Source organism: Leptonychotes weddellii, chromosome 11, assembly GCF_054177405.1.
Source record: "Leptonychotes weddellii isolate Sample4059 chromosome 11, ASM5417740v2, whole genome shotgun sequence".
NCBI classification, from domain to species: domain Eukaryota; kingdom Metazoa; phylum Chordata; class Mammalia; order Carnivora; family Phocidae; genus Leptonychotes; species Leptonychotes weddellii.
Window position 1 is genome coordinate 63,001,170 of NC_138379.1, and position 11,430 is coordinate 63,012,599.

The 11,430-nt window shown below is 38.0% G+C and overlaps 2 protein-coding genes and 2 non-coding genes across 13 annotated transcripts in view; 3 read left to right on the plus strand and 1 right to left on the minus strand.

Annotated features, from left to right (window-relative positions):
• Window positions 1-11,430, plus strand: part of CEP295 (centrosomal protein 295) — a 54,535-nt gene that overhangs the window by 40,832 nt on the left and 2,273 nt on the right. For 5 of the 9 annotated variants that reach the window (XR_014138817.1, XM_081799019.1, XM_081799020.1 and 2 more), the window contains 9 exons: window positions 1,921-2,073; window positions 4,655-4,720; window positions 5,781-5,878; window positions 6,386-6,488; window positions 6,897-7,067; window positions 7,855-7,994; window positions 8,879-9,050; window positions 9,677-10,290; window positions 11,017-11,157. Coding sequence is in view for 8 of the 9 variants with exons in the window: in XM_081799019.1 (XP_081655145.1) it covers window positions 1,921-2,073; window positions 4,655-4,720; window positions 5,781-5,878; window positions 6,386-6,488; window positions 6,897-7,067; window positions 7,855-7,994; window positions 8,879-9,050; window positions 9,677-10,290; window positions 11,017-11,157 (1,658 nt within the window). In the remaining variant the exon portion in view is untranslated. The remainder of the gene's footprint in view (window positions 1-1,920; window positions 2,074-4,654; window positions 4,721-5,780; window positions 5,879-6,385; window positions 6,489-6,896; window positions 7,068-7,854; window positions 7,995-8,878; window positions 9,051-9,676; window positions 10,291-11,016; window positions 11,158-11,430) is intronic. The other 4 variants (XM_081799022.1, XM_081799021.1, XM_081799023.1 and 1 more) reach the window with 4 other exon arrangements.
• Window positions 6,001-6,080, plus strand: LOC115940826 (small nucleolar RNA U2-19). Its single transcript, XR_004075555.1, has one exon. It is a non-coding gene; the product is annotated as a small nucleolar RNA U2-19 (small nucleolar RNA).
• On the plus strand, window positions 6,228-6,297 carry LOC115940825 (small nucleolar RNA U2-30). The gene has a single exon (XR_004075554.1). It is a non-coding gene; the product is annotated as a small nucleolar RNA U2-30 (small nucleolar RNA).
• TAF1D (TATA-box binding protein associated factor, RNA polymerase I subunit D) overlaps window positions 8,314-11,430 on the minus strand; it is a 212,190-nt gene continuing 209,073 nt past the window's right edge. For both annotated transcript variants that reach the window (XR_014138824.1, XR_014138821.1), the window contains one exon: window positions 8,314-9,817. The gene's annotated coding sequence lies outside the window, so the exon portion shown is untranslated. The remainder of the gene's footprint in view (window positions 9,818-11,430) is intronic.

Here is an 11,430-nt window from a genome sequence, read left to right on the forward strand (position 1 = left end):
TTGGCAATGAATTTTAGGAAAAATTAAGCTAAATTACCATCATGCTAATGTGTAAATGTTTTTCACTGCTAGGACAGTGAAACTCTGTTTCCTTTTTTTGTACAACTTTCTTGTATAGTAAATTGTCTCCTTTTATTTGCTTAAAGTTTGTTAAATATCTGTCTTCTCACACTAATACTTCTTTCACATACCTGTAATAGGTGAGATCACACCAGTTTCTCTGTGAAACACCTTCCACTTGAAAGTTAGGGAGCTCTGTCATGCATTCTCAATAAGGGTGTTACTGCTTCCGAAGAGGATGAGAATTGGTTCTTGGGGAGGTGAAAAGTCTTACTGTCTTTTTGTACCAAAGCACAGGTGTACATAAAAAGTTAGCGTATCTGTAGTTAATATTTCATGGCGGTAGGAGGGGAAGGAGGCATGTAGAAGGAAAGATAATAGCTACAGGCTCCTAAGTCGTGTTGAGAGATACTGATCTATATTGACCCTCCAGTTTTCCTCTCTAGCTCATCTCTTCTGCTTTTGGTTTTTCTTTCTGGAAGAATTTCCTCAATTTTTTTTTTCTAACTTAGGAATTTTCATTTTGACTGTCAGATTGCAGTTTCTATAAGTTTGCTCTTTTCCTGGTTTTGTTTTGTTTTTCTTCCTTTTTCATAGCATCCTGCTGTTTTCTCATGGGTGCAACGTATTACCTGCTTTGAATATATATAATGTTTGGGTTCCTGTATTTTCTCCGTTTGTCTTAATTCTTTTGTTCCTTTTTTGTTGTTTCTCATTTTTTAGAGGCTTTTCTCTAACGTCTTGCATATTTGAGTGGGATGCTAAAGGCTTGGTAGGAATTTTGTAAGCAGGGGCCTTGTTTCCTGCTGAACTTCATTAGAAAAGGAGGTTTCTCATTGGGTACCCTCAATTTAATATCTGGAGTTCTTTTCCTTGAGGCAGTTCACAGTTTAGTTTCTTTAGGAAAAGATCCTCCGAGCTTGATACAAGTCTGGCTGTTGCTATTATGGAGCCAAACCTGGGGGGATCTGCATTGAGTTGCAGACTTGAATACCCCTGATTACCTCATGACATCCTCCCTTCTTTCCACCGTTGCTTCCTTTTGGTGCTGAGCCCCCTGTTTTCAGGGTGTACTGGATTCAGTTTCTCCAGAGAATAAACCTTTAGTCTTCTGTGGGGATGATGTTGAGGGACAGGGATCTTAGGAGATGGGATGGATCTGTTCCAAGTACATATTTCTAAACATTCTCCCTGTCTTTCGTTCCCTGGTGCACACTTTCCTTATGGAATACCTGGTGCCTTGAATTGCCAAGCTTTGCTAGGGTTGTGCACAGTAGACTAGCTTCTACTTTGGGTATCTCCCACTCCTCTGTTTCCTTACTTGTTATTTTTGTATCAAAGTATAACATTCAGAGAAGTGCACAAATTGCAAGTGTTTATTTCAGTGATTACCATTGTAATAACCACCCCTATGTAGCCACCACTCAGGTCAAGAACTAGAACCTTAGAGAACTTCATAAACCCTCCCCTTGTGTCCTCCCAATTACAGTCTATCCATTCTCTCCAGGTTAAACCTCTACCTTGATTTCTTACACCACAGATTAGCTGCAGCTGTTTTTGACTCTATTTTATGAACACAGACTACACCTTATAATACTATTCATGGTTAGTAAATTCCCAGGCATTTTTTTCTGTGATTAGTCAATACTGAAGTATTATCTGGTGTTGAAAGTGGGACTATCATTAAAAAGTTAGTAAAATCGAAGTGAAATAATTTAAAGGCCTGTGTGAAAGATAAGCGGTTATTATTTTCTTGCTACATAGATTTTTACCTGCAATCTAAATTGCCACTTTCATTTTAACTACTAACTCTAGAAACATAAGTGAAAATCTAATGAGTCCATCTTTTCTTCCTCCCAGGTAAACCAGACTTTTATCAAGACAGGGACCCTCTAAGAGTCTCAATAAGCCGAGAACAAAGTTTCTTAGGGAGCCCACTGAACTGTGATGCATTTGGTTGTCTTTACCCCATTGCCCAGGAGAACGTCTGTGGTGATGACTCCAAGGAAGCAGGTGAGAGAGAGAGAAATAGGCAATGGAATTGCTGTGCACAAGGGTATGTGGACAAAAGATATTTACTGTAGTATAATTTATAATGAGAAATGGTGAATAGCTTTAGTGACTGTTGGTAATAGAATCATTATGGTGCGTCTGGACCATGTGGTTCTGTGTACTTGTTAAATGAAAGGAGTAAAACCTATCTTTATGCATTGAAAATTGTCTGGAATGATAATCACCAAAGTGTTGGTACGGGTTTACCTTTGTTGGAGGCTGGGTTTCACTTTCTATTTTATATGTTCATGTATTATAGTTTTTTTTTTTCTTTTTTACAAAAAGCACGTATTCTTTCTTTACACAAAAAGCTGAATGAGGGAGTGAAGTTTATTTAGAGAATAGTAATTTTACTTTTAAATTATTTTACTAAATAAATGCTAATAGGAAGTATATGAGGGCATGAGGTTTTCACCGTTGGCAACCTCCACAAATTTTGTACTTAAGCCTATTTGTAGCAGTCCATATTTAATTTAATACTATTAAATATTATCTTTAAAATATTCTGTAGCATTCTAAATGACATGCTTTTTGTTTACTTTAAAATATTTGGAAAAGAGATTTACCAGGAAAAAAAATCACTTAATCCTGCCTCCCAAACACAACCAGTATTAATTTTTTTCCCCCTTTTGAATTTCTGCACATATATAACAAACTGTTTCATGTCTGTAATACTGCTTACCCTACATAGTTCTAATTCATACTGTTGCATTAGTTCCAAAGTATCTTTTAAGCAGTTACCTTTTCTAACCAGATTTCTTTCTATTTTTGCTGTCACTATAGTTTAATAGAATGAGAGACGAGGGAGAGCCAACAGTTTAAAATAAAACTGTTATCATTCTTTTAGATTTAGCCAGTGGATACCTGTACTTCTTTTTAGTCTACTGTTGGTGTCCTCTAGCCAAAGAGGACCAGGAACTTACCTATAGTTGAACAGAGCTGAGAACAAGCTTTGACTTGTTGCAGTCAGGTAGAATGCTCACAACAGGGAACTGTGGGAGGTGTCTCAGTACAGGTATTAGAAAGGACTTACTGTAAGATTTGGGCTTGTATTAGGTGATTTGGGAGAGGCTTCAAGGAAATGGGGCACTACTTATGAGTGTTGGATGTTATCAGGAAGCAGGGGCAGTTCCATTTAGGAATTATCCAGGAGGTGGGAATAATGGAGTGAGGCTTATGAAAGCTATAACTAGTAAAGAAGAAGCAGTTACTCATATAAAAAAAAACCAAGAAAGAAAAACACCAAAGTGCAGTAAGTGGTTGCTTATGAGTGGTAGGAAAAGGAGGAATTTACCTTCTTTATAACTTTTGGTGCTTTCTGAAATCATAATGAGCACATATAGCTTTTATTATAAATCATCATTCTCAGGGCACTTGGATGGCTCAGTCGGTTAAACATCTGACTCTTGGTTTCGGCTCAGGTCATGATCTCAGGTCGTGGGATCAAGCCCTGCGTCGGGCTCCATGCTCAGCACAGAGTGTGCTTGCGATTAATTCTCTCTCTCTAATAAATAATATTTTTAAAAATTGTTCCTTATATTTGACATTAAAAATACATCAAATCACACTTTTTGTCTCAATTCAGGCCAAGATAAGGAGATGCTTGGTCATTTTTGTGGTTTGGATAATACTCCTGGTTTTGTCTGTGTTTAGACATGAGTACTGGTGGCCTGATTTTTGTCTTGATCCATCATAGTCACAGGGTAGCCTTTCCTGTTATTGGTATTCTGTGAAATTATGTTTAACAGGAGAACACTAAAGCCTCGCTGATTGTGCCAGGTCAGCTCGGGGCTGCTTTTTCTTTCTCATAATCATCCATTGTTTCGGTCTTAGAAAGGAGGGTGCCAGCTTTGTTACTTCTTCTCTGTTCCCTCCCTTCCTCTTTATTCGGGTCCTCATCACCTCAGCCTGATTTCTTATGGTGGTATCACTAACTTCAAGCTCTGTACCCTTTGCTTTTTTAGGAAGGCGGGAAATGGTGCTTTGCTTCGGAAGGAAAGCAGGAAATTCTTGCGTATCATGGGAAGATGACTCTGTTCAAGGCATTGCTTTCATGATGCTACTTCCCCTTTTCAATAATCTCATAACGGGCCCCTTGTATCAGTGAGTCCTTTCCAAACCACTGATACTTGTTTCTCTTCCAGCTCTTTCAGAGACCTGTCCACTGAATTCTGCAACATTTCTCCAAAAGAGAAGACCTTGTTCCCTTCTTACTTTTATTTTCTTACCTCTTACTCTACTCAAATCTTCCCCCTGGGAGAATCTTCTTGGTATGTTACAGATAACAGTATAGTTATGATTATGAATGGATAAACCCCAGATTAACTTATCTCCCCAACTAGCTTTTGAAATGAGCTGCCTAGGAAAAAATAACTTACTGTACAATTTCACATCTTAGTTTCTTTATTGAAAATTTTAGTTTGTATAGAATATAGTTTGTTTGGTAAATTGCTCAATTGCTCTGATCCTTTGCCTGTCTACCAAAACTTGTCTCTAAGAAAGTGCCCAGCCATTCAGTATTTTCATTGAACTCATTTTTCAGGGTCATTTTCAGAGCATGTGGACCCCAGGGAACAAGAATCTACCACTGGTAAAGAAGAGGAGAGAGGTATTTTAAGTTCTATACTTCCTTCATTACAAGTTCTTTATCAAAGTAACCAAGTAACAGTTTATTGATTATATCAATTAGGTCAAAATAATATTTTTAATGAAGTAGAAGACAGTAAAAAATGATTGAAAACAAATTGTACTTAATATATAATATTCAGTATTAGCTTTGTTTCTGCCTCATTATCCATAATATAGATATTATTTTATAAATATACAGGTACATGTGTGTGTCCTGGGTCTTTGAGAAAACATTTCTTACCAAAACATTTAAGAAACATACTTTCAATGTGTATGATGTCTCTTAATAAAATCATGGTGATAATGAGACACACATTTTTAGTTTATATATTTGGTGGCACAGTTTTAATTTTATTCTGTTTCAGAGCCACAGATAACTACACTTTGACTAGCTTTCCCATAAATGTTGGCTCTTGAAGTAAGAGAAAAATTAACTCAGAATACCTGAATTCTTAAGTGACACCAAATAATTTTTATATATTGCCTTTTTTTATATGCATTTTTCTCAACTTTGACATCATACTGTATTAATGATAGAATATTCTTGCTTCACTTAATAACAAAAGCATTTCCCTGGGGCGCCTGGGTGGCTCAGTCGTTAAGCGTCTGCCTTCGGCTCAGGTCGTGATCCCAGGGTCCTGGGACCGAGTCCCACATTGGGCTTCCTGCTCCGCGGGAAGCCTGCTTCTCCCCTCTCCCAATCCCCCTGCTGTGTTCCCTCTCTCGCTGTGTCTCTCTCTGTTGAATAAATAAATAAAATCTTAAAAAAAAAAAAAAACATTTCTCATCATACTGGTAATTTCCTCTTTGTAGAATAATAACAAGTACAGTTTTCCAGGGAAAAGCATATTGTGCTGACTAGGAAATGTTTTTAATGAATAATAAAACGAATGTTTCTGTTTCTTTTTGGTCTAAGATAAGGCAATTCTACAAAGCAAGATATGAAAGAAAACTGTAGGAAAATAGAAATGATATCCTCTGGTGCTAAGAACTTGACTTATAATAATCTAAACTACCCCCCCCCGCCCCCCCAATTTCAGTCAAGGTCAAGGAGGCTGTGGCTGAGAATCATGCTGTATTAAGCCATGCTGTGGAGGAAGAACATGCATATCTGAGTCCAACTGTGAAGCCGGAAGATGTTAGTAGTGTCTTAATATGTACTCCATTGTTAGAGCTGTTTGGTTTCATGTTGTCTTTTAGTTTATAGAAGTTGTGAAATATTGAAGTCTGTGTTTTCTGAGATCTGCTCTTACTGAAGTGGATCAATGATGAAAATAGCCAAATCTGAGCATCAGAAGACCTTCCAGTCTACCCGATGCATGATCTCTCTAGTTCTGAGAAGCAAAAGTAACTTAGAACGATAAGGGCTTATGTCTGGAGGGGGTGTGTGTGTGTGTGTGTGTGTGTGTGTAAAGGTGATTGTGTGACTGTGTATAACTAAGACTTGAGATGGGGGGATGTGTGTGTGTGTGAGACTAATGAGTTCTGAGCAATGATGAAAGGGTTTTACTACTGACCTTTACAACTATGAAGGTTTCTACACTTGATCTGAGCTCAGAATTGATAACTGGTAATGTCACTGATTTGGGTTTTTTTCTAGCTGTTACTTCCTACATTGTGGTCTAACATTCCCCTTCATTTTTAGGCTGACACAGAAGAGATTTATCATGAGCCATTATCATCAGTAACTATTTCTACTGGGAGCTTTTTAAGTTACGAAAACACAGATCTGAGCCTTACAGATCCAGGTAATAAAGTCAAAATATTTGTAAATAAACTGAAAGACCAGCATCAGTTGAAGTCAGTACAGTGCTGAGAGCAAACATTGAGAGCTTGTCACAATGTGCTAAGAGGGCTTGTTTCTTTAAATCTCAAAAGTAAACTGTTCATACCTGAGAGGATAATGGGCAGTATGATACTCTACATTACTGGAAGTCACAGGCCTGCAGACCACAGGGATGCTCTGTGGTTCTCCAACAACATTTTCAGAATTATCTGCTATTGTCACATTTTCCCATTCAGTGGGAATCTATCTGAGCTGATTTCTTAATTGCTCTGATCCTTCATCAGTTGCTCTGATCCTTTGCCTGTCTACCAAAACTTGTCTCTAAGAAAGTGCCCAGCCATTCAGTATTTTCATTGAACTCATTTTTCAGGGTCATTTTCAGAGCATGTGGACCCCAGGCAACAAGAATCTACCACTGGTAAAGAAGAGGAGAGAGGTATTTTAAGTTCTATACTTCCTTCATTACAAGTTCTTTATCAAAGGCAGGACTCTCGGGAAGTTCATCAACCTCTGTTGCCTGCCGTGGAAAAGTTTACACCTGGTAAGACACATACGTAGTGGATGATAGACAAGCACATAAATGAAGCAAATTTGATGACTGAAAAAACAGACTTGAGGACAAAATTATTTCGAACAGTGCTTTTATATAATCTTTCATCCTTTTTGTTTTAAGGAATGATTGAGCTTCATGTCTCTTTGGCCTGCTGTGGCAGTTCTGACACGATACATGGAAAACAGGGCATTCAGTGGGGGTCTGGAATGAATTAGACTGAAGAACATGTAGCGGAGATGAACAGACCTTCTTTACCGTTGCAAAGTTAGCTGTAACAGCTGGGGCAGTATTGCCAATATTGAGAATAAGATCAGACCTTGAGTCTCTAGTTTGATCATTTATTAGCTGTGAGACAGTGAGCATGTTGCTTACTCCTTCCTCTTCTGTTAAAAAGGGGGCTGTTGGAGATTAAATGAGATAGTACACATGAAGTACAATGCCTGGCCCATAGTAACACCCTGTACAGGAACTTTTCTTCTTTTTTCTTTTTTTAAATCATTGATGCCAAAATGAAATAAGAATAACAAAGCTTATAGCAAAGCAGTGATCATAGTGGCTTCTTCTAATTAACTTCATAAGACTTTGGAGCTAGTAAAAATGGAAACTTTGCCAAAGGTTTTGGTCATTCAGTATCCTTATTTTTTTGTATGTGGGATGTAATGATAGGACTCCATTTGAAAGCATCTGCTGGCAATGAAAAAAAAAAGAAGTAATTTTGTTAAATTGCAGTTACCTAAAATTAAATTTTATCTTTTTTTTCTCAAAATTGCAACAGTTGACCTTGACTTTCCAGAACTGGCACACACTTTTCCAAATTTGCATCGTCAGCTATTTAAACCCTTAGAACCACATCCAGATTTTGATATATCATCATCATACTCTGGGATTTCTCAAGACAGCAGAGACTTTTACCAGGTATATTAATGTAGATGCTTCATTGTTGTGAATTTCCAAAACCAGTTTATCTTTTCTTTTGTTAGAACAGAACAATGGTTCTTTTCCTTGGCTGCCGATTAGAATCACGTGGAAAGCTTTTAAAAATCCCAATGCCCAGGCTGTACCCAGACCAATTAAATCAGAATCTCTAGGAGTGCTTAGATTATCAGAAAACTTTTTTGAGCTCCCCAAGCAATTATAATGTGGAACCAAGATTGAAAACCAGCTATACTAGAATTTTGTCCTGTCAGCCTTATCTCCAGCTAATGAGTATAATCCATATAAGGCTCAAGAATATTTTTACTGTTTTTTTTTTATTACTAATTTTACAAAATTTAAAGCCTCTTCCTATTATAGTAAAGCAGCTGAGATTCAAACCTCGGTCTTTCTGCTCCCATACCCTGACATCCCAGGCTGTCCTACATGATAGTTCCTGCCTTTAGAAAATGATCTTGTCGGGGCGCCTGGGTGGCTCAGTCATTGGGCGTCTGCCTTCGGCTCGGGTCATGATCTCAGGGTCCTGGGATCGAGCCCCGCATCGGGCTCCCTGCTCGGCAGGAAGCCTGCTTCTCCCTCTCCCACTCCCCCTGCTTGTGTTCCCTCTCTCTGACAAAATCTTTAAAGAAAAAGAAAGTGATCTTGTCGCACTCTAAACTATCTGGTTAATTTGCAATTTGTTTTCTAAATAATTTTTTTTTAAGTCTCTTTCATATTGACTGAAATGGAAGAATTGGGTTTAAATAAGCAAATTATTAGTGTGAAAGTAAAGTGGTAACTAAGGAAGAGTAGTATCATAGGAACATGACTATTGACCCAATTGGTAATAATCAGTATGTCAGCCTTTCCCTGTTGTTTTCCATCAGAACTCAGATTCTTCATGTGAAAGCCACCATGCTGTTGTAGCGTCCAAAAGTACAGTTTCCTTTACAGCACTGAGAACCAGCCTGAATTTGTCTAACATAAGCCCGAACCAGCAACCGGATCCTCATTTGGCTCATGCTACAGCTCAGATATTTACTACAGAAAATACTGAGGGTATGATTAAGTTAGAAAATACTTTTCCATGGTTTACATCCACTTTCCTTGGAAATTGTGCCTAGCAGCTCTTGGTATGTCTCCACTCCTGTCCTCACCCATTCCCAGTGTTACAGCTTCTGTTTCTGTGTATTCATTTCAATAGAATAATGCTCAGTTTGCATTTTTACAGTTCTGAACTTGATAAAAAGCAAAAGTGCTGCCTCTTGTTCCTCAGCTTCCTTACCTCAACCCTTACAGTTTTAAGTATCCTTCTAAAACTTCTTGTACAAATTGTATATATACACACACGTTTTTATATGAGATACACATGCACATTTTAGTCTGAGTTCTGTTATTGAAATCAATAGTCTCTCTTAGGAGAGTCTTAGGATTCTCTCTAGTTTTCATCATGTCTAATAACCATATTTTATTAGACTAGGAGAAAATATATCGTGGGAGTAGAATTATTTGAAAATCAGTGACCATCCTTTTAGTTTTCTATTCATGTATACATACATCAGCTTTCACTCCTCAAATTGTAGGAAGTAATCAGACTTCATTACTCCAATTTAGTTCAGACTATTAGAGATTGTATCTGTATCCAGGTTTCACAACATGAATTATGGTTAACTTATTTCTTACAGGATTTGAACAATCTTTTCAACAGCTTCTGCCAGAATTTTCTTCACAGGAGGGGAGCCAGCATGTTGATCTATCAAGTATTTTCACCATTGAAGCGAGAGATTCTTCCCAAGGCATGGAAAATCAGAACGACTCTGAACAGACTAAAATACAAAATAAGGAAAAAAGTGTTCATTTCCACCTCTCTGTAGGAAATTTACAGAGTTCAGTCTTCAGTTCATCTGATGAGGCTAATGTATTTCATCCCTTAAGTCTACAGTATAGCACCGCATGTGGGTCTACGTCTAGTGAGTGCTCAATAAAAGCCCAACCAGAAGACAGAAAACAAAGACTGGGTTTTGAGGAACTATCAGAAAGAGGACTCAATGGAGACAAAAATGAAACCCGTGGGGTTTTAAACATAAATTCACATGTGGAGGAAACTGATTCTCAATCCTGTGTTAAAACAGTGGAGATGGGAACTTCAGTTCAGGCACCATATTCTGTTCAGAATGAAAAATATTTTGAGAATTCAACTAAGGCAGAAACTCCAAAAATCCTAAGAAACCTTTCTCAACTAGCACAGTCAGAGCTCTTTTTAAGTTCTGGATCATTACAGAGCTCAGTTCCAATGTGGGTAAGTGAAATCTGTTGTATGTAAATAAATTCATTTCCAGGGAAGTCTTTTGAAACAAAATTCAACAGAAGCAACCAAGATACTTGCTAATATTCCTGAGATAGTCTTGTCATCATTGGAAATCTCCAATAAAAGGTCTTGCTCCCCGTTGACACATCCCTTTTCTAATGGCTTGGCCTATGCTTCAGCCTCTTTGCACTGCATTAATCTACTCGGTTTCAACTCGTCACGTGAATATGGTTTTTGCCTTCTAGTATTGTCCTTCCACCGATAAACATAGAAGTTATATTGAGAGCAAGAGTGACATCTAGGCCACAGATACTTTATTTTGCAGCTTTTGTTTTGTTGGAGTGGTTTTGTGTTTGGTTTGCAAATTCTTCAGTGTAATTAAAGATACTTCCCTCTAAAAATGTAATTTGGCAGCAGGGGCCTCCATTTGGCTGCACCCCACGAGCTACTGCTTTCGATAGGTTACCGGTTACCCCCTCAGGTTCTACACAGCCCCCAGTCAACCCGCGTTTGTACTATCTGCATAGCCCCATAATAAGCATTTGGGCTTATAACCCTTGCAATAGCAATTTTCAGACAATTATTTCGCCCATCCCCAAAGTCTTAATATTTCTAAAAGTGGGTTGGATGTGGGGGAGGCACAGACCACTGTTCTTCCTCTGTAACGTATTTTTACACTTTTAAGGGTATGGTTTCCTTTTGAATTTTACTGCACAGGAGACAGAATCTGGCCATGGTATAATGGAAGAACCAGAGCTTACACTAGTAAGCACCAGTGATACCAGTATTGCTGAAATGGATTTTGCAAATCTAACCCTAGAAGAAAAGAAAGGAAATGAGGCAAAGAACAGTTCTCAGGTAAATTTCATAGCTCCCTTTAATATGAATACACCTCATTTACACAGCAACACATAGCTGAGAATAAGGAAACAGGTAAGTTTTTCCACTTTTGTTTCCACATAGCATTTTTTTTCGTTAAGAATTGTTTGCAAACTCGACGTGGATGGAACTGGAGGGTATTATGTTGAGTGAAATAAGTCAAACAGAGAAAGACATGTATCATATGATCTCACTGATATGATGAGGAATTCTTAATTGCAGGAAACAAACTGAGGGTTGCTGGACTGGGGG